Consider the following 25,893-nt stretch of genomic DNA (forward strand, 5'->3'; position numbering starts at 1 on the left):
GACCCTGCCCCCCCATGCCCAGTGGGTACCTCCTCTGCTTTCGCTGTCTGCTGGCTTCACCTGGATCGGCCGATTCATCTGCAAGGGGGAGAGAAGGGAGAGACACTGAGGTCGTGTGTAGGCAGCCCCTGGTGCTCAGAGAGCGGGGCGCCATCCCCCCTACCCCCCGAGATGGAACCATCCAGCAGCCAGATCCCACCCACCCCCAACAACAAGGCATGAGCCCCTCTTAGAGAGAGAGAGAGATAGCGCCTTATCCCATCATACAGAGGGGAAACTGAGGCACAGGGTGTGTCTGTGACTTGCCCATGATCACCAGGCACATCAGAGCCCAGATTAGAACCCAGGAGTCCTGACACCTAATCCCATCAGCTATAACCATTAGATAACACACTCCTCCCACAGCCAGGAATGGGAACCCAGGAGTCCTGGCTCTCACTCATGGCTGGAATGGGAACCCAGGAGTCCTGGCTCCCCGTTATTTAGTGTGAATTTAATCCAGTGGGAGGTGCACAACTGACCCCCGGGAGAGTCAGGCCTGCACAGCACTGGGCCAGTTTCCCTACTTACTGCCACAGCCCTGCCTTGGAGGGGCCCCAAGGACAGCTCGGTTTGTAGCCAGCCCAGGAGTGGCCTCTCTGCGGTGGCTGCCAGCCAAGCGCCTGTCCCTGGCTACTGACCTGAGACTCACCAAACAGCCAGGGTTGGAATTAAACGGGGGGCAATAGCCCTGTGTCCCATTTCCCGAGGCCCCAAGTCCCCTGCCCTGGGGCCGGATCAGAGCCGGAGCCCCCTGGAGGGGAAAAGCCCCATGTCCCATTCCCAGCCCCCCTGAGCCAGCCAGTCCCCCCAACCCGGGGCCGGAGCAGTCCTGGTCCTCCAGATCTGGCCTGGCCTGGCTGGACACAAGCTGGTGGGGGACGGAGTATCCAGCAGAAACCACTGACACCCCCCAACCCAGTGTCAAAGACCCCCTCCCTGACTCCCTGCAGGAACACTACGAGTGGAGAGCACCCCCTAGTGAATGCCCCACTCCCTGCAGCCCAGCGCCCCCTAGAGCCACGCTGGGGCTTTGGGTCCAGCCCTGACTGGGAGGGGACAGCACCCCCTGCCGAGCCCTCCACCCTGCTCCCTCCTGGGGCAAAGCCAGCCGGCAAGAGGAGTGTTAAAGCAGAACCGTGAGATTAACTCAGCAGGTCGCTGTAAAAGCATTTGTAATCATATTAAAGGAAAGTAGCAGCTTGCAGCAGAGAGAGCAGAGGGGAGGCAGCCCCCCCCTCCACTGCATGGTAATACCGTAACCCCCACCGCTGCTCCCAGCACCTAGGGTGACTAGATAGCAAGTGTGAAAAATCAGGAAACCTTTTTCCGGGGGGCAGTGGTGGCAGACTTGCATATATAAGACAGATGCCTGTTTGCCCCACCAGCACTGTCTGGAGCAAGGGGACCTGGGAAGTGAGACACCCCACAGCCAGCAGCTGGGGAGCGACTGCACCAGCAAAACCACAGGGGTGACTGTCATCTCCAGATGCTGGGAAGTTTGGGGGCCACAACGTGAGGGTCCCACTCCTGATTCTGAGCACGTCGATCCCAAAGGCGGGTGGATGCATGACCAGGCAGGGGAGCAGCCAGAGGCCCGGGGTTGACATGGCAAGGCCTGAATGAAATCCAGGCATCCTGGCTCCGAGTCCAGCAGCCCGTGCACTGGCCCACCCCTTCCCCCCACGCTCCTGGCTGTTCGGCCTTCCATGGAGGTGACTGGCCATTGCCTTTGAGAGAGAAATTTAGGCCCAATTGACAATACACCAGGAGCCAGGGGGGTTTAAAGGATGCCACATTGAAATTGTAGGGGTGACTGTCTGTTCAGACAGCTGTCAATCATGGCTAGCCCCCTGATCTGGGCTCATCACCATGGCAGCTGAGCGCCTCACCATCTTTCCTATATTGACCCTCCCAGCACCCCTGAGAGGCAGGGCAGGGCTCTTATCCCAAGAGTACAGATGGGGAAACTGAGGTGCCAGTAGTTCACTGCCTCACCTCATTGACTTTTGAGGATCTGGCCCAAGGTCACGCAGGGAGTACGTGGGACAGCAGGAATCTGAACTCACAAGAGCTCTAACCACTGGGCCATCTTTCCTCCCATCTATCCTTCCCTAAATCACTGGGCCCAGCTGACAGTGGCCCCAGCCCCCTGTTTACTTGGAACCGTTTACTGACTGAGCAGCATCCCCACAGGCACAATGCCACCGGCTGCTGCCATCGTGGCAGCACAAGGCTGATGTGAGCAGGAACACAACTTATCCAGGAGATCAATAAGAAAAAGGCTCTGGATTCGCCCGCTAGCCAAGGGCACCTGTTCGTACAGCTCCCGCACTCCCCGCCTGGTCATGTGCATGGGCAGGTGGAGGCACTGCCAGGACGCCAGTGTGGCTATTTGGCTCCAGGCTGGGTCTGGGGGATGGGGACTGCAGGCTGTGGGAGCGATGCCTGACCTTGCAGCATCCTGGTGCCCTGTGATGCAGCCGGCATTTCTGGCAGGGCACTGCCCACCCACTCTGCCTGCCCTTTGCACCTTGTGTCTCTCCAGGAAGGACATACATGGTGGATGGAGATGGGAGGGGGGGCACGGATCCCACCCAATCAGTGTAATTAAAGCCTTGCTCATTGCCCAATGGATCATTACTAAGATACTGAGCTCTATTGATCAGGCAGAGATGGTGCAGGGTGTGTATGTGCATCCCTCCATCCCGCTTGGTCAGCCTCCCCAGCAAAAAGACTGACTCCAAAGCAAACGCTGTCTCACCGGCCGGCCCAGCGCAGGCTAGACATAGGCTGTCTGGCAACCTCACCCTAGCCCTTTTCAGATCAGCCGGGCTCTTTATCTGCCTGCTGGCTCTAACTGTCTGTGGGATCCACCTCTCCCTGTCATATCTGTCCATCTCGTCATTCATCCATCTCCCCACCTATCCATCCACCTGTCCTTCCAGCCAATCCATAACTGTCCATTCAGCCGCTAATCTAATCTCTCCAGCCATCCATCTCGAAGGCACATATCCCCCTGGGAAGCGTCTAGCCAGAGAGCCCAGCCCACTGCCCAGACACTTCTCACAAGCGGCCTCCCAGTCACTGCTGTTTTAGGAGCAGGTAAACCCGTCGGACACAACCCCCTGCCCGCCCGGCAAGAGAAAACACACCCCAGCTCCCCTGCCCTGCATCTTCCTCCACAGCCTCCTGCCTTGCTTTGTTGCCAGGTTATCTCTGGTTGCCAGAGCAACCAGTGCCACATGGGGACCGCTTTTTCCTCTCGTGGTAAAAAAACAACAGGGCCTGGCATCCACCCAAGGAGCAGGGACTTTTCGGAGTGGTGTGGCGCCCTGAGTTGGGCACGCAGGCCGAGCCCACAGACGGGCAGTGTCCCTGAGGTTTCAGCCCCATTTAGCGCATTGGGAAGGTGGTGCTGGCAGGACAGACCTAGAGATCAAAGGCCTTGGTGTGATGCCTAATCAGGGCAAGGTTCACAGGCACCTCTCCCACCCCACCCTCAAGGGGGCAAGAGGGCAGCTTGGTGCCCCCTGAGCATGTCTTTCTTTAGTCGAACGTGCATGATGGTAGCATCTGGATGCCCCAGCTGAGCACAGCCCCTGCCCCAAAGAGCTCGCAGCCTGAATAGACAAGGGGAAATTGAGGCACAGAGTGGGGAAGGGACTTGCCCACGATCACCCAGCAGAGGTGGGAATAGAACCCAGCTCTTTGAAGTGCTAGGGACGTGCCCTAACCACTAAGCAACACCACACCACACCACACCGCACCATGTTTCTTCGTGAAACAGAGGTGATGGGGAACCAGAGAGAAACAGGCCCACAACTCCCATTTCACCAGGGCTGGCACCACTGCCCTGAGCTGGATTTGAACTGGATGCGTCTGCTGCTCTCCCCCGGGCAGGGTTTGGGTCCTCTGGGGTGGAGCAGCTGTTTATACAGAAAGCACAGAGCTCAGCGCTGAAATGCAACCACCTCTGGGGTAGGGTGGCTGCTTATGGAGAGAGCACATGGCCCAGCGCTGAGATGCAGCCCCCTCTGGGGTGGGGTGGCTGTTTATACAGGGATCCCTTACCCATTATAACACCCTTGTGGCTGGGATGTGGACACCCCACCATGCCAACTGCCAGCCCCAGTGAATCACTGCAGGGTTATGCTTTATGGTCCATGGGGGCATAGCCCCATAGAGACATAGAGGTCAGTCCCCAAGCAGTCAGCCAAAATCCCCACAGAGACTGACTACGGGTAGGGTATCGGGGATGGGTGCCTCTGGAGGTGAGGGCTAGGGGGAGACGTCGGCCAGGGCCGTCCAGCTGGCCTTGTCCCCCAGGGCTGGGGCTGCTGATGGCTTTGGCAGGACGCTGAGCAGCTCAGCCCCGCTAGGCCTGCTGAGTCAAGGCCCACAGCCATGCCGGAGACCCACCAGCAGAATGCTGCTGGCGGGGGCTGGTGCTGCACCCTGGGGAGCTGCTCCCTGAGTCTGGGTTGGCCTGTGGCTGTACATCCGGGGCAGCCAGCTGCGGTGCAGGCCCCGAGACCCACTGCATGGCAGGGAATTATGCCCCATCCTGGCAGCTGCTTTTTGCACCCTCCCAAGACCAAAGCCTACGGGGCTCTGCACGAGCAGATCTCTGCAGGCCGGCACAGTGGGGCGCAGCTAAAGGGGTCAGGGCAGTGGGGTGGGGATACGCGAGCCTCCATAGCAGGTGCTCTTGGCATGAATCAGCTGATTAGCCATGAGCTTTACAGCTGGGAACGTGGGGGCTGACGGGGAAGGGGAATTAATTGCAATAACCAGGGATGCCCCTGCTCAGGCGTCTCACGTCACAGGGAAGGATCAAGGCCCGGGTTGGGGTTTTGGGGTGCCCCACGCCACACACCCCATGAGGCATGTCGCTTTCTGCATCCATGACAAAGTCATCGCAACCTCACCTCACAGGGCCGTCACGCCAGGGGGAGAAACAAGCAGCAGATGCCCGGTAACCATGGCAACCAGAGAATATGAACCATGGCAACCGCCCACTCATCCCCAATTTACCCACTGCGTTACCTAGTAACCACACTGACATCACCATTTATCTTTATAAACAACCCCAGGGTAGGGGGACGATTTGAGCAAAGGGGAAGAAGAACAATGGTTTTTTTTTTTTCAGATCTCCAAAATATTCAAGTGGGAGGTAGAGGGAGAAGCCCCAAGGGGAAAACGCAGAAATACCCACCCCCAACCCCGCTAAATAGCCATCCCCTGGCAGTTGTTTATAGAGGCCTCCTTCGCCAGGTGCTGAGATTCAGCCATGTCTAGGGTGGAGTGCAGGGGATGCTTATAAAGGTCCCAGGTACACTTCACCTGACAGCAACATGCAGCCACCTCTGGGGTGAGACGTAGGGAACTATTAATACAGGGCTCCCTTGCCCAGCACTGAGATGCAGCCACCTCTGGGGTGGGGCAGCTGTTTATATAAGGATGGCTCACCGAGCTCTGTTAGACATCTCTGGGGCAGGGCACAAGGCGAAGGTGCTCTTTACCTGCCACAGAGATGCCGCTGGGGGGGGGGGCTATATTTAACACAGCAACACCCTGCCATGCACCACCCCGGATGTCTTTGCGGCTGGCGCTGGGCCCAGCCACCCAGGAGGATCACCCAGCTGGTGCTCAAGACCTAGGGTGTCCAGGCAGCTGAAGCCGGAGCCCTCCTGTACCGCAGAGACCATCAGCATCTGTGAGCTGGTCGTGCAGTGCAACAGCAGCACTCTGAGTCCCTTCCAATGCCTCCATGGTGGCAGCCGGCCCCCGCAGTGGGGCAGTGCCCTGCAGAACGGGCATTGTGCTGGGGTGGGGGCACAGGGGCTCACCCAGTGCTTCATTTGTATTGTAAGAGGCACCGGGGCTCAGCCCTGGCAAGCCCTGCTGCCTGTTTTCATCTTGGGGGGCCCCCTCTGGACACTGGTGCCAGAGGGGGAGCCCCTCCATCCTTGGGGAGCAGCCCCGAGGGCACAGGAGAGGCCAGGCAGCTTCCCCCGGCCCCTGACCCCACCACTGCTGGGACCAGGAAGCAATGTGCTTCCTTTCGGCCTCCAACCCCATGCAGAACTGGCAAGCTGCCCAGGTGCAATGTGGGACCATGGGGTCCTGGGCCACTGCCCAGGAATCCAGATTTGAGAGCCTGACGCCCTCACCTGGGAGGGGAAAATTCCCCATTCCCTTATTAACCAGAGAGGAGAGCACAATTATTGTACTGAGCAAGAACCCTCTAGCGAGCCCGTCGCTGTTAGAAATGAAAACCCCCAAGGCACTACATACCCTGAGGAGGGGAAATAAATTAGGGACTGGCCCTTTGGGGACACAGCTTTCAGCCCATCCCACCCGAGCCCCCAAAGGGATTGCACGGCTCCATACCGGATCCCACCCCAGCCCGAGGCACCACGTGCTCCCCTGTGCTCCGTCATTGGCCTGGGAGCCCTGCGGGGCTGTTTGCAGGGAGGGGATGCTTTGGGTTTTCCAAATCCCCTTGTTTGCACAGTGGTGTCTTGAGCAGGAACTGGACTCGTGGCCTGGAGGCAGACGGTTCTGAGCGGTTATGCACAAAAGCAGAGGCTCCCCGTCACTGGGTGACCTCAGGAACTGCCTCGCCAGCCTCTGAGTGAGGGTGGAGCTGAGTGGCTTGGCCTCCTGCGGGGGTGGCTTTTGGCCGGCGCAGGCCGGGCTGAGGACGTGCCAGTGATTTGATCCCCCTGCCCCCCAGATCACAAGGCAGCTGTCTAGGAGCTGCCTGCTCTAATCCCACCCTCTAAATTCCACCTGCCCCTCCCGCCTTGCCTGGGATTTACCACGCATAAATCCTGAGATTATCCAATCAAATCTAAAGCTCCTTAGGTCCCGGCATGCAGCGCGAGCCCCGTGCCGGATGGCAGCGGTAACGCCGTCTGGCTGGTGGGGTTCAGGAACCTGATCCGGGGCAAGGGACAGGGAGGGGCGAGTGGTTGCTCCAGGAGTGAGTTGCCGGCAGAATTACAGCAAAGTGTCCCAAGTGATCTCGGGGAGTATCCCAGCAGATCACCCTGCATCCTCAGCCCAGTGAATCTGAACCCAGACCCCAGGCCACCCTTTGTCTGGAGACATGGTTCAGTGCTCGGGGTGAATTGTGGTGGGAATGGGAAGTGGTTAGCGCTGGCCGGGGAGAGGCATCTGGGGCAGAAGAGCTGTGCAAACTTCCCCTGTCCCAGCTCGACTGGTGCCCCTCAATCCTGACCCACAGCCCCCTCCTATCCCAGCCCTGCCCCCTCCCAGCTCCGCCAGTACCTCTCAATCTCGACCTGCAGCCCCTTCCTATCCCAGCCCTGTCCCCTCCCAGCTCCGCCAGTACCTCTCAATCTCGACCTGCAGCCCCCTGCTAGCCCAGCCCTGGGCACCCCACCCACAGCTCTGACTGTGCCCCTCAATCCTGACTTGCACCAGGGCAGGGAGGGGGCATGCACTGGTTACAGGAATTGGCTGTCGGGAAAACCCCAGCGCAGCTCCCAGGCCTCACACCACCAGCCAGTGTATTAGTAGAAATGGAGCTGGGAACGAGCCCACATGGTCCCAACCCCCATCCCATAGCCGGGGTGGGTGCCAGCCGGGGAGGGGGAGGCAGGAATGGGCTTGGTTTAAGATCCAAGGTCCCCTGATCACAAGCCGGCCGTGCTGGGAGATGCCTCCCGCCTCGGATCCCACAGAGCTGTGGTGGGAAGGGGACTCTGAGCCGAGGGGGGGGCTGACCAGATGGGGAGGGGTCAGGAGTTGCACAGGGAGAGGATGTGAGGGGTGGAGGCTGGGGGGGCATGTTAGGGAGTGGAAGGGCATCTGGGGTGCAGGATATTTTGGGTCTTGGGCCCCCAGAAGCTGCTGGGGTCAGAGGTCAGCAGGGTCAGGCTGTTGGTGAGGGAGTCAAAGCTGCCCCCTCTCCCTGGCCCTATTTCCCCCCAACAAGGGGGTCATCTGCTGCCCCCAAGCTCGGCTGTGGGGGAGAGGAGCAGAGCCCCCTGTTCCCCATTAGATTGAAGGACCGCAGAACCAGTGATCATGGGAGCTACAGATTCACGTACATGTCCTAGAGCAGGGGGCTGGGAGCCAGGACTCCTGGATTCTCTGCCCAGTTCCGAGTGGGGAGCGGTATCCAGTGGTTAGAGCAGGGGGAGCTGGGAGTCAAGAATTCTGGGAGTGGAACATGCTCAAATGAGATCGTTGTGTACCTCCACCCGGGCACAGGGCCCCCCGACGCCGCCAGCCCTCCCCCATCAGCAGCCACTGGGGAAGCAGACCTGGCCCCAGACACACGCACAGACTGGCTGGCGTCGCTGCTCCTAGATGTTGTGGGCGAGTTCCCCCCCAAAAGGCCCTCGGCTTTGTTAGCTCAGCCGCCCCTTGTCCCCGGCGCACCTGCCCCGCAGCCCATGTTTACCTGGCAACGAGTCATTATCTGCCTGCTGGTTACCTAGCTACCGGGCTCCTGGTGTCCATACCCCGCCAGGAACAGAAGGGGCTATTTACAACCCAGCCGGGCACCCGCAGCCTCCCCGAAACAAAAGGGAACCTGCCAGTGCCAGGTCCCTTCACCCACCGCTCCCACACCCTGCGGTGACGGGCACATTTGCCACCACGGATCAGCTGAGCCAGAGCTCTGCCATGCAGGTGGCACCAGGATATGGCAGTTTCTCAGGCAAGGATGCCAACCAGGGGGCCAGCCAGTGCCCAGGTGGGCACTGGAGATGTGGACCCTCCAGCTAGGATGTGGGCTGAGACCCAGCAAACTCGAGTGGAAAGACTCAGCAGGACGCTCCTGGTCCCCAGAGCTCTGCCCTGGAGGGTTCCATCCGCTTGCCCACATGTGCAAATGCACACGGATCCCCTGCACGCGTGCATGAACACACGCCTTCCCCGGCACATGCACACGCCTCTCCTGCCCTCCCACAAATGCATATGCCGCCGCATGCATGCGCCCTCCCTCACAGACACACATGCCCTGCAGGTGCCAGCACGTGCCTCCGCTCGTACGCAGGCGCAAAGGCAAGCAGCATCCCTTTGCACACGTCTGCCACACACGCAACCTGGCACTTGAATACACATCCCCACGCCCCCCACTCACACAGGTGCAAATGGTCACACAGGTACCCTTGCATGCGTGTGCATCCTTACACGGGCACAGTTTGCTTGCACATGTAGTGGTTATAGAAACCCCCCCTGCAAGGACTGAAAATTCAAGCCCCTCCTCCCCCAGCCAGCACACAGCCTCTCGCCTATGACACCCAGACCTGGGACCACCTGCCCTGGGAGAGGGGGCAGTGCCAGGCACCCTGACCTGCCTGGGCAACAGCTGCCAGGCCAAGGGCGGGGGAGCTCCTTTAAATCAACCCAAAAGACTGAGAGTGAGACAGGAACAACAAAGCTGGAGCGACGGGGAAAGGGACAGGATGGAGAAGGGGTGGGGGATGGAAGTGGGGATGGGGGGGGGAACAGCAGAGCAGACTCCTGCAAATGCACGAGCGCGCGCGCGCGCACGCACGCACACACACGCACGCACACACACACACACCAGCCTTTACTAGGGAAAAGTCTGGGAGATGCCCCACTGGGATCCTGTGGGTTAGAGGGCAGGGGGAGAGGGTCTGGGAGCCAGGACGCCAGGGTTCTATTTCTAGCTCTGGGAGGGGAGTGTGGTCTAGTGGGTAAAGCAGAGGGGCTGGGAGGCAGGACTCCTGGGTTCCGTCCCCAGCTCATGGAGTGAGATGGAGGAATTACAGATGAAGGGAACGGGAGCCAGGACTCCTGGGTTCTACTCTATTTCTGGCAGGTGAATGGCATCTAATGGTTAGAGTGGTGAGCTGGGAGTCAGGCCTCCTGGGTTTTCTTCCCAGCCATGGGAAGGGAGAGGCATCTAGTGGTTAGGGAGGGGTGTGAGTGTGTGTGTGGAGTGGAGGGGGCTGGGTCCAAATCTGTTCCATGGCTCTAAGCACATTATGCAGATGCCATCTTGACCCCTAGCATTGTCCCGGATTCCTCCCCACTTGGTATTTCACAACCCCCCAGCCAGGGTCTTGGCCTCCCTCCCCGCCCCCACAATAAGCTGGGGTCTGCGGGGAGTTAGCAACCCAGAAGCCTAGTGCATGGAGCCTAGAACGTGGGGTCTAGAGATGAGCAGTGACTCCAGCATCTGTCTCCATACTGGGGTCGTCATTCACACCTGTGCAAAGCAGGTGTCCCATTGCTCCCAATGCGTGTGGGGGGGGGAAACGACATTTGGGCTGGGCACTGTTTTACACCCTCTTTGCACAATCAAAGCGATGACACACAGTCACCCCAGGGTTCCGTACGCATACCTGGTAGCAATGCTACACACTAACCCCCCCCCATGTTCACCGAGACACACCCAGTGCCCCAGGCTAACAGACACACCCTGAGAATCCAGTCCCCTCCAGACACAGAAAACACGGACGCGCACACACACAGAACAGCCATAAGATGTAAGCAAAAGACACATAGACACTAAAAACACGCATGTGATTGCATGCCAGGTGCCCTGATTCCCCATCGCCCTGCACCAGGCCCAGCCACTTACCCCAAATGGATGTAACACATGGCGTTTCAGGCCTACTTTGCACAGGTGCTAATACACAGGGCAGGGCAGTGTTGACTTAAAGTGTGTTATAAATATGGGCGTCTACACACAGATACACATGGATGGGATGATGTCGGCACACGGCTAAAAGCTACAGAGAACCATGTCCACGCCCCCCCCCCCCCACGGAAACACACACCCAAAGGCTGCACTCCCGGCTCCATGGCTACACACTCCAATCCCAATCAGACACAGGCGCATGCAGCAATCCACCGGCACATAAAGGACCAGGGAAGCAAAGCAGGTGGCGAAAGGGGGCGGAAAAAACAGAATAAAGGGAATCTCTGACAAAGCCCCTGCTCTGCAGCATCTGCTCCCAACATTCAGAATAGAGGAGGTGAGAAACAAAGTATCTGGCTCCCCTCCCTCCCCAGGCAAAATACACTTGGATTCTGGGTTTGTGCGGTGGGGAGGATGATGGGAAGCTGGTGTGGGGGGGGGGAGCACAAGCAAGAGATGTCGTCCTCTCTTTCGAGCGTGGCACAATGGGGTGGGAAGACGTGGCCCCGGTGGAGTTGGTGTCTTGGTGGGAGATGCTATGGTTGCTATGGGGATTGCTATGGATTGCTATGGGGATGCCAGGAAGCCGCTCTCCTCCCAGCCTGCTGCCATGGTTCCATCTGGAGGCACGGAGGGGCATTATTATTTGCCCTTGTTGTTCTCTGAGAGACGGGAGACCTTCCCCGGCTGCGCCGTGCCCTCCCGCCCTGGGCATCCCGGGCACTTCCTCAGCCAAGCTCCTGCTTCCCTGCCAGTCCTCCCTGCAGGGCATTGCTCTCGGGCAGGGCTGGGGTCCCCAGCTTGCTATCCACCACCCACGGGAGGGAGGAAATCTCAAGTCACACTCTGTATGGAAACCACCCCCCTCCTGGACATAGGGAGCCAGATTGGGGGGTCAGGCCTCCAGGACTTGGGGAGACCTTCAGCCTTTGTGACTTTCCATCAATAAGCCAAGGCAACGTGGCCTGCTCAGCTGAGGTCCTGGACCCGGCTGTAGACAGGCCAAGCCCCTTCACCATCGGGGGAGTCCAAAGGAAGTCGGGGAGGGTCCCAGACAGCTCTCTGGTTTCCCCAGGAGATGGCAATCCCTAGAAGGGTCAGCATCACAGCCAGGGGAGATTCGAAAGCCCTGGGGCAAACTAGGCCTCAGTTCTGTCTTTGCCAGGCCCCCACTCCTGGCATATTAGCACCTTACCCAGACTTTAGTGCACGGATCCTCATGCCGCTCTGTGGGGCAGGGCAGTGTTGTTCCCCCATTGTGCACAAGGGAGTGGTGGCCGAGAATCCCAGATCCTCATTGATGTTTAGGACCAAACTGCCATCCAGAGGCCCTAACAAAGAGATAGCGTCTGGGCCCCAATGGCTTAAAGCCCCTGGGACCGCATCTGGGGGGTGGCCGGTAGGATCAGTGGCAGATGTGGGGCAGTGGTGGGGAGTTTGACACCTCAAGACCTTTGAGGGTCGAGGCCCTGGGGACATGCACTAGGCAGTCTGGGATTCAGGCCTCACGGCCACTGAGGTGTCTGACTCTGTTGATATCTGAGTCACCCTGGGCCAGACACTCGGACTGGGAGACACCAGGTTAAAGATCTCTCCTGCAAGGACCCGCCAGAGCCCCAAGAGCTCAGCTCTGCCAAGGACCCCCGAGCATTGGATCCCCAGGGAAGTGGAGGAAGGAGGGGGACAAGCAGCAGCCCCAAAGGTTACCACGGGAGGAAGCATGAGACTAGGCAGGAAAATGGAAATCCTGAGCAGTGCAGGGCACCTTCCTCTACCACGGATGCCTTTGAGGGGGCCCCTTGGTGGATCAGCCAGGTCCCCGGTGTCTTTACCTCCCACTCGCTCCCTGGACACCCCAGGGAAACAGCAAGTCCTACAGGCTAGGCCTGTTTGGCAGGGAAGACAGGACACGTATTGCTACAGGACACGGAGGCGTGGCACTCCCATTTGACAGCCGTCATATTAAAGTGATTGAGATCCGCCAATCTCGCCAGCCCGCTCCTCGGTGCACATTTGCGTGTGGTCCATCAGCAGCAAATTTCCCATCAGTCAGAATCCTGATGCATTTCCAGACATGCCCGGTCCGGGCCCGTCGGCTTGCCAGGACCCTGGCGCACCAAGCCTGCCGGGGAGGCAGGGGGAACCCTCTCAAGCTGCTCCCCCTACCAGGAGTCAGGACAGTCCTAGCTCTGGAAGAAGAGTGTGATACAGCTAGGCAGGGAAGCGGGAGTCCAGGACTCCTGGGTCCTATATGATCCCTGGACTACTTCTGTGCCTGGGACCACACACAGGACTTTGCTCTCTACGGCTGCCAACCCGGCACCCAAAATGCTCCAAAGTCCATTCAAACTGACTGGCAGAGCCCGAGGGCACAGACGCCCGCCTGGCACCATGACAGCAAACCACCGGCTGGCACCCTGAAACTCTAAGCTGGTGACGTGCAGCCCTTTGAAGAAATCAAGAAAGCCAGCCCCATACTGCCTTTCCGTCAAGATTCAGGAGCTGGGAGCGAGTCACCTTGGGCAGAGGGCAACATGGGGGAGAGGTGGTGGCATGATTAGAGCTCCGACGACGCTGGCAGGCGACCAACACCCATGGGTGGGAGGGTGTGTATCTGTCACCCCCCTCTCCTCCCATGGTCCCTTCCCTCCACCCCCCTGGTCTGAGCCAGGCAGAGCTGTGCCCCCATGGAAAATCACCCCCCTCTCCTCTCCCCACGCCAGTGACAGGGCCCAAACCGCCAACCCAGACTCCAATCAAACCCGTATCAGGCACGTGCTGGGAGCTCACAGAGGAGATTTTATGGAGAGGGCCATCTGGTTATCGCAAATGCTAACGAACTGGGGGGGGGGGGGGGGGGCGGGGGGGACATGACACATACAATAAAACCAGCGCTGGAGGTTTGCTGACGTTTGGGCAGCTGTAGCCAGAGATAACAGAGACTCCCCTGTCCGACTCCCTCCCCCCATCCCCGCCCTCCTTTATCGCCCTGCAAGGACTCACCCCTGGGAGCGTTTTCTGCTCATGCAGTGCACTCTGTGCCTTGAGGGCCGATTCCCGAGCACAGTAGGTCAGGAACGCACATCCTGCAGGAGAGAGAAAGCAGAGGGGAAGGGTCATGGGCGCCTCGGATCCCTGCCCCCCAATACGATGGATCCCCCCAATCCCCCCACTTTAAAGGGCTCCTGGGACAAAGGGACAGTAGTTAGGGGGTGTCGAGCTCCTCGGGCCAAAGGGGGAACCGTGAACCCAGCTTCCCAGGCTTGGAGATGGGGGCTGGAACTGAGCCAAGCGCTGTGACAGCGAGGTTGGCAAGGCCCATACCAGCCCCATGTCTCCTCCTTTGGATTGGCTCAATATAGTGCATCTGCCTGGGGAGGGGGAAGGGGATTTGGGGGGGGGGTTGAAGGGAAGGGGGAAAGAAAGGGGATAAGCCACTCGGCTGACATTTGGGAGATCTAGGATCAGCTCCCAGCTCTGCCACTGACTCCTGCATGCCCCTGGGCAAGTCTCTTAGGGCCAGATCCACAAAGGGAATTCGTGCCTAACTCCCATTGGTGTCCATGGAAATTAGGTGCCTAATTCCCTTTGAGGATCTGGGCCTTTGTCTCTCTGAGCCTCAATACGCACAAAGGGGCTAAAACGTGTTCTTGTCTGTTTTGACGGCAAGCTCTCCGGGGCAGCGGCAGCTTCCCACTCTGTTTGTACAGCCCCTGGCGCATTGGGGCCTGGACTTGTTGGGGCTGCTACTTGCACTGCAGATGATACTGACCCAAGTGCTACAGAGCAAGGGGCTGACGGAGGAAGCAACTGAAAGGGACAAGGGGAAAAGAGCAATGTCAGGGGGCCCATCAGAGCGCAGTAAGCAATGGACATGAATACTAGAGAGTCTGGGGAACCCTCCTCGGGTGCCTTGAAATGAAAGACAGCCTCTTCCCTATGGAGTTTACATAGCACATTTTCCCAGTCACCACCCTTCTGCTGTCCATTTTTATCCTTATTTCACAACAGAGAACACCCTGACTTCTGCTCTCCACTCTACTGCAGCTGCTATTGCAGTAGTGGATGTTCTCCCTCAAAGGCCCAGCTCCTGGATTCATGTGACTAGAGGAGAATCTTAGCTTCCATTTAAAACAAAAATCCCTGTAAGTTTCTAGCTCTCCTGGTTACAGTGGGTAACTTGAAAATGTGAGCCGGGGGCGTCTGAAGAACCAGGAGACAAAGAACATAAGAATAGTCATACTGTGCCAGACCAATGGTCCCTCTAGCTCAATATCCTGGCTTCCAACAGGGGCCAATGCCAGGTGCACCAGAGGGAAAGAACAGAACAGGTGATCATCCAGAGATCCTGTCACCCATTCCCAGCTTCTGGCAAACACAGACTAGGGACACCATCCCTGGCCATCCTAGCTAATGGCCATGAACTTATCTAGTTCTTTTCTGAACCCTGTCTTGGCCTTCACAACATCCTCTGGCAAGGAGTTCCAAAGATTGACTGTGCGTTATGTGAAGAAATACTTCCTTTTGTTTGTTTTAAACCTGCTGCCTATTAATTTCATTGGGTAGCCCCTAGTTCTTGTGTTCTGAGAAGGAGTAAATAACACTTCCTCATTTACTTTCTCCACACCAGTCATGATTTTATAGACCTCTGTCAAATCCCCCCTTAGCTGTCACTTTTCCAAGCTGAAAAGGCCCAGTCTTATTAATCTCTCCTCATACGGAAGCCGTTCCATACCCCTCACAATTTTTGTTGCCCTTTTCTGAACCTTTTCCAATATATTTTTTTTGAGATGGGGCAACCACATCTGCACACAGTATTCAAGATGTGGGTTTATCAGGATTTATAGAGAGGCAACATGGTATTTTCTGTCCTATTATCTATCCCTTTCCTAATGATTCCCAACTTTCTGTTCACTTTTTGGACTGCTGCTGCACGTTGAGCGGATGGTTTCAGAGAACTATCCACAATGACTCTGAGTGGTAACAGCTAATTCAGACCCCATCATTTTGTATGCAGAGTTGGGATTATGTTTACCACTGTGCATTACTTTGCATTTATCAACATTGAATTTCTTCTGCCATTTTGTTGCCCAGTCACTCAGTTTCGTGAGATCCTTTGTAACGCTCCATAGTCTGCTTTGGCCTTACTTGTCTCAAGTAGTTTTGTATCATCTGCAAAAAAGCCCCCACATTTATCATTTTCCAAACAAATCTCCTGATTTTTAAGCTGATCTCTTGACTTCTCGAGGACCGACTCATGCATTTTGCAGGCTCGAGGTCGCAATACTGCTGCTGACCACAGCACTCAGAACCCCAAAGACATTGAGGTGCCTCACTCCCATGGATGAGGTGGGTTGAGGTTGGGGAAAGCAAGCTGTGAGCATTTGGATAGCAGGGTTGACGTTAAGATGCTGATCCAGGACTCAAAGCATCTGGCCTCACTTTCGAGTTCTGCCACAGACTTACAAAGTGACCTGGGGCAAGTCACGCTAGGCCAGAGTTGATGGTGTCAGGACGACCAACTGAGGCCAGTCTTCCAAGCACTCGGCTCACTTGAAGGGCTCCAGTTGCCCAAAGTGCTCAGCAGCCAGCAGCTCCTAACTTGGCAAGGTCACGATTGGTTCTTGGCATCGTCCCAGCATCTAGTAGCCCCGGTTCTGGGCCATGACCCCCTGGCGCTAGGCACTGGACAGAAAACAGAAAAGGAGCTAACACCTGCCCCCAAGGGCCCAGTCCGCTCAGCCGTTTTGAAAAGCTGTCCCTGGCTGTGGGTGCTGAGCCTCGCTGAAAACTCAGCAATTTCTCTCTCTGGGTTCCCTGCCAGGAGCGCGACCAGGGGCTCAGAAACTGCGGGCCCAGGGGACTGAATGATTGTGCCAGGCTCCATCAGCCTAGTGTGTGGGCACCTCACAATCTTTACCACACTTATTCTTACAGCCCCCCGCCCCCAGTAAGCCAGGGCAGGTCTCTTATCTCCATTGTACGGATGGGGAAACCGAGGCACAGTGAGGCCATGTAACTTGCCTAAGTTCACCCAGGGAGTCTGCAGCATTGCAGGGAGGCCAGGCTAGGGTCTCACCCTGACCGCTGGCCCATCACGCTCTATAATTACCCTGGCTTCTCTGCGCCTACCAGAGCTGTGGGCCATTCTACTTGTCAATGGAAAACAAGTTGACTGCTATCAACAAACTCAGCCCCCTCCAGTCCCACAGTGTCAGAATCACGGGGCCTTGTGGCCCCCCCCAGGAGATAAACAGAGACAGCTTCATGGTTGATTTAACCCCCGATGGAACCAAAAGCCCAAGGCGGCCTCAGAGACTCAACCCATGTTTTGGGCAGACAGGGATCACCGTGGGCATTGCCGGTCTCCTGCCATTGACCGGGGCTTCTGTGGAAAGCAGCAAACGCCAGAGTTCCAGAGCAAATTCTACTCAGAGAGGCAACGGTTGTGAATCTGGAGTCACACCACTGGCATAAGGGGCCACGCCGTTGACTTTAGTGGAGTTGCTCTGGATTTACAACAGAACTGAGCACAGAGTCTGGCCCGGGTGCCACTGAGTCCAGTGATGTCCCTCTGGGTGGATCAGAAGCACACTGGAGTCACTCCCGATTTAACTGAGAGCAGGGCTGGAGCCTGGCAAATTGGGACTGGGAGGATTAAAATAGGATCAGCCCAAGGGCCCTCCCCCAGCCCATATTGCAGCCTCACCCCCAACAGCCCTCCCTCTCCAGTGCAGCCTCCAGCGATACAACAATCCAACCTGGCCCTTTGTCCTAGCGCCTCCAAGCAGGATATTAATGTCTGTGCCCGCCTGGCTGTCTACCTGATTCTCACAGCGCGTGGCGCAGTCGGGACACACCTAATAAGTGGAAATCTGGGATGGCTGTTCTCAGACCCACCTTGCAGACATGAGGGTAATCCGGCACCTGTGCACACCTCCCCCTTGCTGATGTGTGGGGCAGGGGTTGCAAGCCCCAGACCCTCCTGGTAATCCCTGTGCTAGCCCCTTCTTCCTGTTGATATCATAGCATCCTGTACGCCTGCATCCTCCCAAGATCCCTGCAGTGCTGACCTTTTTCATGGGAGGAGGGAAACTGAGGTACACAGCTGGGACATGACTTGCCCTGAAGTATCAAGGTGTTTGTTTACACAGCAAAGAAAACTAAACTGAGTCAGTAGAAGGGCTGGAAACAGTACCCAGCCCTCCCCTGCTTTAACCACTAAACCCCACTTCCCTTCCAGAGGTGGGACAGTGGAACCCTGGAGATCTGACTCCTTGAGCCCTCTGCTCTAACCACTCGTCTGCTCGGCCTCCAGAGAAGCATGGCTCCCACCAAGGAGAGACGCAGCAGGAACCCCCAGCAGGTAGAGCAATGAAATCCCCCTCTCAAAGGAGAACAGGGTATCCTGCATTATATCCAACTCTGATAAACCCTCTCAGCTCCTGGGGAGGCAGGGAAGATGGTGTGTTCAGGGTGGAGGGGAACTTCCAGGCCTGTGATGGGCTGGGTAGAGACCTGGCTGGGTTCTGGGAATAGGGCAGCAGATCCAGGGCACATTCTGTCAGTTACCATCTGCAGGCCAAGCCGGGGTGAGGGTGGGAGGACAGAGGAAGCGCTGACAGCTGTCAGAATCAGGTGGCTTGCATGCAATGAATCTGGCAGGACTCAGCCCAGTTCCTGAGGAGATCAGGTATCTGCAGCACAACCCCTCCTCTGCAGCTGCCACTTTCTGGCCCCGAGCCAGCAGCCCCAGCAGTGGCAGGAAGGATAGAATGGGTTAACCCCACCTCAGCCTCCCAAATGTCCCTCCTGCGGGACTTAGCGACATAGCGGCGGGGAAAAGCTTGCCCCGGCACTGCCCTGGTGTAGACAAGGCTCCGTGTCTGGGCCTGTCCCACTGGGACCGTGCCATGCACCAACCACGCCGCAGCCCAGACAGCCGTGCATTCTGCAGCGCGTTCGGCACGCAGCAGTCCTGCCCTGGGGCTGCGAGCCCCTAAGGGCAGGGCCTGCCCGCTTTTACCTACAGCTCCTAGCGTAGGGGAATCTTGATTGAGGCCCTTGCGCAGGGCTGGAATAGAAACAAAGAACAGCAACAGGTGGGCTAATGGGCCTTGTCATCCCTGACTACGGGTTCAACTTACTCGGCAATAACACGGTTTTCTCCAACACACACAAACACACACTCTCTCTCTCTCTCTCTCTCTCACACACACACACACAAACACACACTCTCTCTCTCTCTCTCCTTCCCACCCCAGCTTGATCCATTTAACATTTTCCATTGGCAATAAAAGGGAAAAAAAAGAAAGCTAAAAATATCTACCCCACCCAGTAAGCGTGAGTCGCCACAAAGGCACAGCAAAGGAGGAGGCCGGATGTTACTAAACAAACCCCAGGTTTTCCGATCGCTCAGGCATAACCCAGAGTCTGAGATTTTAAGGCAGGGGCTGTTAGGATCATCTGGTCGGATCTCCAGTCAAAGAGCCTCCCCCAGCGTCTCTGGGATCAAGCCCATAACTTCTGGTCGAGCTACAGCTCGGCTTTTAGACAGCCAGCTGGTCTTGAGTTAAAAGCCTTCCCGTGAGGGAGAAGCCACCTCATCCCAAGATGAGCTGCCCCAGTGGTTAATCACCCTCCCTGCTAAGCACGTGCACCTTATTTCTAGGCTGTTGGTCTGGCTTCACCTGCCAGCCGCTCCCTTTGGGGTGGCCTTTTGGTGCTAGATTAAAGAGCCACCTACTCTAAAAACCACCTAGATCCTGATCACGCCTCCCCCTTCACCTTCTCTTGGATAACTCCATAGCCTGAGCTTCTCCAGTCTCTCCCGCTGGTGGGGGTTCCAGACCCTGGGTTATTCCTGTAGTACTGGTCTGAATCCTCCCCAAAGACACTACAGGCCTGGGTGGGCTGGGTCAGGTTACCAGGACACCTAAATCAGGGCCAGTTTCCCCAGGGTGCTCAGCAGTCAGTTGTTCCCGCTGCTATGCTCAGTTTTGCTCTTGTGACAGTCCGGCCTGCTGCTTAGACGCCCGAATGGGAACCGAGCTCTTCTGAAAGTCTGCGGGAGAGGGTCGCTCAGAAATCCAGCCCTTTGACCCGAGAGTGCAAACCATTTGGGGAACATGAATTAATTCGCCCAGCCATATGGTGTTCGTCTCATCCTCATGTGACAGAAGGGGAAACCGAGGCACAGAAAGGGACCTGACTTGCCCAAAGTCATGCTGGGCAAAAGCAGCCGAGCTGGGAACAGAACCCAGGAGTCCTGATTCCCAGTCCTCTGCTCTAGATGTCCCCCCGGATCCAAGAATAGAACCCAGGCGCCCTGACTCCCAGTCCCCTGCTGTAACCACTAGACCCCACTCCCTCTTTTTATAAGAGCCACCTCCCTTCTTTCTTCTCCCTCCCCCCATCAGCTCGGTCTCTCCCTGAACTAGCTGCTAGTGAGCTCAGAGCAAGCGACGAGCGTGCGGGTCACGGTACAGGAGCGTGTGCCAGGCACTCGTGTGAGTGGCCTTGACTCAAGCTGCACATGGCGCTTGGGCAGGGCCTGGGGAGACCGGCTCTGTAAAACATTCATGAGCAAAATACCCTCTTTTTCTTCCTAGCTAGAGAGTAACCATCGGTCCCTGCCAGCAAGAGCACTGTGGAGGGCAGTGAGGTGGAAAAGCAGTTTGGCTCCAGCCGGCCCTCCCAGAGGTGCCCCATTGCCAGCAGCCAGAGGAGTCGGTTCTCTCGCAGCCACTTCTGGTGGAAGCCAGGCACGTGGCGGGGCCCGATCCTCAGCTGGGGTGGCACCAGAACTGCCCCCTTATCGCCTTGCACGCCCGTGCACACCAGCTGTGGAGCTGACCCTGCCAATGCACCAGTTTCCCCTGCTCCAGGGTGGAACCGGGGTGTGCGTGTGTTGCTCCAATCCTCTGCTTGTGCTGCCCAGCTGTAGCCATCTGATCCCCAGTCTCCCCTCCTCATAGCCCTTCCCAGACCACCCTGGGTCCAGTCTTACACCCGCCCCCTTATAGGGAAGCCGTATCCCCCTTGTACGGATGGGGAAACTGAGGCACGGGGTGAGTACGGGCCGGATCCTAATCCCTCGACTCATGCCTGCAGCCCAAGTCACCCCTCTGAGATCAGTGGGTGGCTCCCGGAGGAAGGACTGACTCAGGATGCAGCAGCCCGTTCCTTGGCCAAGAAGGCAGAGCCAGACATTGCAGCCAGACCTCCCGCATCCCAGCGCTGCTGCCTAAGCCCCAAGGCCATTCTCCCGCCCCTCATCCCCCCAGGACTGCTGTCCTGTGGAGCCCTCCTCCTGCACCGGCTAGCCCAGGGAGGTATCCCAGCCCAGGGACCACAGAAGCCTGCCCCTGTCTTGCTAACAACCCACTAGAAACCTCCTTGGGACAGGGCAAGTTGCCTAGGCGTCACCAGGTGGGGGCTGAACCCAGAGACCGCCAGCACCAATAGGGCCCTGCCTCCACTGTTGGGACAGAAAGAAGCTCCCTGGCAGGTAGCAATAGCAGACTCTTATCCTGTGTGGGAACGCGTGGAACACCTGCCGAGCCATTTACACCCAGATCCCAGGTGGGGCAGGCTGTCCTGCCCCTGATTCCAGAGCTGGATTCCAGGGTCTGCCAGCTCCTCTGCCCCCCCTGGGGCCATGGTACACAGAGCCAAGAGAAATCCACACCCGGGCACCAGGCCTGGCCCAAGACCTGGGCCCGAGTCGAGCTAGGGGCTTGGGCAGGCCCAGCAGTGAGCACACAGTGCCATGGAGCCACCAGTTCTGTGACTGGGCCCCGTGGCTGGGTGCGTCCTGCTCTGGGGAAGGTCATTAAGGGGTTGCACAGGGAAGGGGTGGTGGCCATCTCCCAGGCTGCTGGTCAGTGTTGCCCCTTGTGGAGACAGAACTCTGGGGGTGGGGGGCAATCCTGCCCTGGCCAGATGGCGCAGAGTGTGCAGAGCCCGCATCACCTTCCTACATGGGAGCCCCCAGAGGTGTGGGCCTGGGAGATCTTGCCCTGTGGCATGGCTCCATGCCAGTGGGAAAGGGCCAGGCCCCTGGTTTGACAAGTGTGACCAAGCAGAGGGTAAAACCCTCTCTACTCAGGCTTGATTGTTCAGGGGAAAAGGGCATCGCACCTCGTTATCCCACAGTAACGACCCCAGCCTGGCCCTGTACAGGACTCTGGGCACCCCAGCACACAATGGTATCTTCAGCCAGGGGCTGCCCAGGGCAGATCTGCCAGGGCCTAGCCAAGGAGGATCCCTTCTGCCTTAGCTCCTGAGCTAACTTCCTCCTAGCAGCAATGGCAGCCGAATCCCAGAGCATGAATCCGGGTTTATCCTACGCTCCATCTGGAGTGGGAGCGGTACCAAAACACAGTCATTAAAAAAATAATAATCAAATGCATTTATCATTCCGACTCAAAACGGCTTCAGTTGGGCCACCCGGATCAGATTCCACTGCTGCTGGAAAGCAGGATTTCTCTTTTCCCTTCCCCGGCCATTTCAATGTACGCGGACAACAAAACCTCAGCCCAGCCCAGCAGCTGGGGTTACAGCAAAGCTTCCCAACCGCCCGGACTATCATTATTTTGATCCTGCAAACTCCTGACTAGCCGGTGCAGTGCTGGCTAGCCCCTGGGCTTCCCTGGCACTGCTCGTCTCAGGAAGTGCTATATCTGGTTAGGTGGACTGGGCCTTAGCTGGCGTAAACTCTGTGGAGACATGGACTTTCTGCTTTCATCTCAAAGCACCTAGCGCTGTCATTGCTACAGAAACAAAGAAGGGTCTAGTCCCGTGGCTCTCAACCTTTGCAGGCGACTGTACCCCGTTCCGGGGTCTGATTTGTTTTGCATACCCCCACGTTTCACCTCACTTAAAAACGGCTTGCTTCCAAAACAGGCATAAAAATACAGGCGCGTCACAGCCCCGCTAGTACCCAACAATGGCTGACTTTCTCATTTTTATCATAGAATTCTAAAATAAAGCAAGCGGAATATAAATACGGTACTTACATTTCAGGGCCGAGAACACAGAGCAGTATAAACGAGTCACTGTCTGCATGAAATTTTAGTTGGTACTAGTTGGGCTTTTTATGTCGCCTGTTGTAAAACTAGGCAAATGTCTAGATGAGTTGATGTACCCCCCCGGGAAGAGCTCTGAGTACTCCTGGTTGAGAACCACTGATCCAGTCCATAGGGGCTCCTCTGGGTGCTGGTGATTGGAGTCAGAAACTCTTCATATTTTGCATTGGCTCCCTCTCCTCCCAAAGACGCTCCATTTTGATTCCCTGAATTTGTCAGCTTGGCCAACCCCAGCGGTGTATCTCAGCCCCCCCACCCCGAGTTTCACTCACGCTGGCGAGCCAGGGAAAACAACCAACGCTGAATTTGTGTCACATTAGCCCAGTTCCACTCTGCTACATCTTCCCCCGCTGGGACTGCCTGAAAATGGAAGCTACTTTCACACCTTGAATAATTTAAACATCGTTGTTACATAAGGAGGTTTGGCTGGTTTTTAAGCACAAAACTCTTGTCCTGGAGCATTCTCTGCTTTGTCGCTTGCATGTAAATCATTTGCATTTGTATTTGATAAAATAATTCGTCGCCCCTAAGGGGACCCGCTTGGTTTAGCGAAAATCCGAGCGATTGTTTATCTGTGGTTTGTTTGTAACGTTCAAACCTTCCTGCCTTCCAGTCCTATAACCACTCTCACTCTCAGGGTTAGAACCGAAGTTTTAAACCCATAGAAGACCCAAGAGCCGGCTCTGAAGTGAGAGCCTGGTTGTTATTGTTGATGTTTTCCACATGTACCGGCTATAGAAATATGCTAAGGGCCAGATTCTCAGCTGAGCTGAATGGGCATAGCATCTAGTGAAGTCAGCGGGGCTACCCTGCTTTACACCCGCGCTGGATCTTTCTCACCTCAGGTTACAAAAATATCAGCCAATGTACTTGATTTACAAAGGGGTAAAATACACCCCATTTTCCTACACTTTGATCCCCTCTCTTTTTGTCACTGGTTGAAATCTGCCCTGAAACAGCGAATGATGAAACATTACGCTGTGACTAACCTTTGTCAGCCAGCCTCCATCCCTAGGGCTGAATCCCTCAGTCCAGCTCAAAATACCCTCCAACAAAGCCGGGTTTCCACAATTGCTTTCATTCCAGGCTTGTAAAAAGTGGAATGTTATCAAATTCTAGAAAATGATCTTATGCGAATTGCCTCCTTAGCAAACTCTGCCCTACCTTCTCTTTTGTTTTCAGCAATATTCCCAGAGCAGGATTTTTCACAAATGCCATTCTTAACTTTATTTTGAATTAAGAAATTGGCCAGAGCCCTTGTTTAATTTTCCCTGGGACCTATTTCACATGCTGATCTGCAGCCCCCCTTCTGCTTTTTAAAGACCATTTGCTCCCTCCCTGATACAGAGAAGTGTGTTTAAAAAAGAAGACAAGAAATGAACCAGCAGAGACAAATTTAGCTCTGACCTAGAGGCCTCAGGCTGAAGACAGGCCTCCTTTAGCAGGAGCGAAGGATATGCCATTTGGCAAGATCACGAGGAGGGGGCGGGAGAGGGGCCAGACCCTCTGTTTATACAGGAGGAAAGGAATCATGAGGGAACTGTCAAAGCCCAGCCTGGGTATTTGGGATCAGAACCTTGCAAGTTTTACCTCTGCTTCCCCGGGCCCAGAGTTACACCCGTGGCAAATATTCAGATGATAACTCAATCCTGGTGCTAAAAGGAGACTCAAAGGTGTCCAGGGGCAGAAGGAAATGGGGTCACAACCCACCCCCACCCACACAGGGCCTGACTCTCCCCAGTGCAAAGCTACCCCACTGGAGTCAGGGTGGGGTGGAGGAGAACTGTCCCTTCCCCTCCTCCAACCCGACTCCTTAACCCACTGCACATCCAACCCCCGGCCTCTATCCATGATGCCTCTCATCTGATTGTACCTCCTGCCATCTGTTACCATCTCGTTCTCGCTGCAAACAGCTTATTGTTGAATGGCCCCCACCCCCAAAGCCCTGACATTTTAATATGCATGGCCGTTTCGCACGGCCCCCACTTTCTCTACCCTCCTGGCCACAGCTGATCTGATCTCCCTCGACATCCCCAAGACTCCTTTTTCCTTGGGCTGCTCTTGCTTTGTCATTTCATAGCCAGTTTTCTCCCCCCCGCCATCTCATTGTTGGGATCTTCTTTATTGTTCTAGCGGCCCGGGCCTGGCTCTCTTACCTTTGTGCATGCCCGTGTATTTATCCTTAATCACTGTCAACTCGTAGATCTTCCCAAATTGCTCGAAGATGGGCTTCAAATCCTTCTCCTCCAAATTCCGTGGGATCTGCCCGATGAAAAGTTTAATGGCATCGGGTTCCTTCATTGGTCCAAAGGGGCGAATCTGGGGGCGAGCTTCGAATCGCCTACCCGGCCCCAGCGGAAGAAGCGAGAACACAATCCCAGCCCTAACTACGGTCCCAACACTACCCAGCGGCGAATCAAACAAAGGGAGCAGAGGCTGGTTGGTGGCTCTGGATGCTTGAACCAGGATTCCCCCAAATCTGTAAAAAAAAAATGTGGTTTTTTTTTAGGGGGGTGAGAAATTCCTCCCTGTCGCCGCCTCGTTGTTTCTGATTTTTTTTAGCCTTTAAAAAAAAATTAAAAATCCCGATTTTTTTTGGTGCAAAAAAAATTAAATAATCATAATAAAAAAAAATCAACTCTAAAGAATCTTGCAATGCCGCCTCCTTGGAAGCGAGGTGTTGGTCTGAGCTCTTTGCAGTTTCAGAGCCCTGGCGCTAATACTTTTGATCTATTAATTACAGAGCTTGCAAAGCAGTTAATTAGTTTATTGATTAACTTTCCTTGAAGAGGTTGAGACCAGTTTAAATTCTTGGGTGGTTGTTGGGGGTTGTTTAAAAAAAAAATAAATTATCGATTCATTTCTTTCTCCTCCTTTTTCCCCACCCCTTTTCCAAGCTGGATTTCAGCTGCTTTTGCTGGATTTCTCCCTTTAATGGATCTTGAGCTCTGATTCAAATCTTTTCTTTACCAACAAAACCCTCCTCTCCAGCCCGCCCTCCTTCCCTGACACATAATGATGTCAGATTTAGGGACTGGGAGCAAACTCCCAGCCCCGGGAGAGACGCAGGCAGTGCCACAGAAAATGACAGGCTCAGGCCAATTGATACAA

General features: G+C 56.1%; 1 protein-coding gene across 5 annotated transcripts in view; it reads right to left on the bottom strand.

Annotated features, from left to right (window-relative positions):
- Positions 1–25,281, bottom strand: part of CELF3 (CUGBP Elav-like family member 3) — a 48,174-nt gene extending 22,893 nt beyond the window's left edge. For 2 of the 5 annotated variants that reach the window (XR_007770460.1, XM_050929872.1), the window contains exons 1-3: positions 24,939–25,171; positions 13,697–13,779; positions 30–78 (exon numbers count right to left, since the gene is read on the bottom strand). Coding sequence is in view for 4 of the 5 variants with exons in the window: in XM_050929872.1 (XP_050785829.1) it covers positions 30–78; positions 13,697–13,779; positions 24,939–25,083 (277 nt within the window). In the remaining variant the exon portion in view is untranslated. Of the gene's footprint in view, positions 1–29; positions 79–13,696; positions 13,780–22,713; positions 23,000–24,938 lie in introns of those variants that run through there. The other 3 variants (XM_050929874.1, XM_050929875.1, XM_050929873.1) reach the window with 2 other exon arrangements.
- Between the last annotated feature and the right edge of the window lie 612 nt (positions 25,282–25,893).

Source organism: Gopherus flavomarginatus, chromosome 20 (genome assembly GCF_025201925.1).
Source record: "Gopherus flavomarginatus isolate rGopFla2 chromosome 20, rGopFla2.mat.asm, whole genome shotgun sequence".
Taxonomy (NCBI): Eukaryota; Metazoa; Chordata; order Testudines; family Testudinidae; genus Gopherus; species Gopherus flavomarginatus.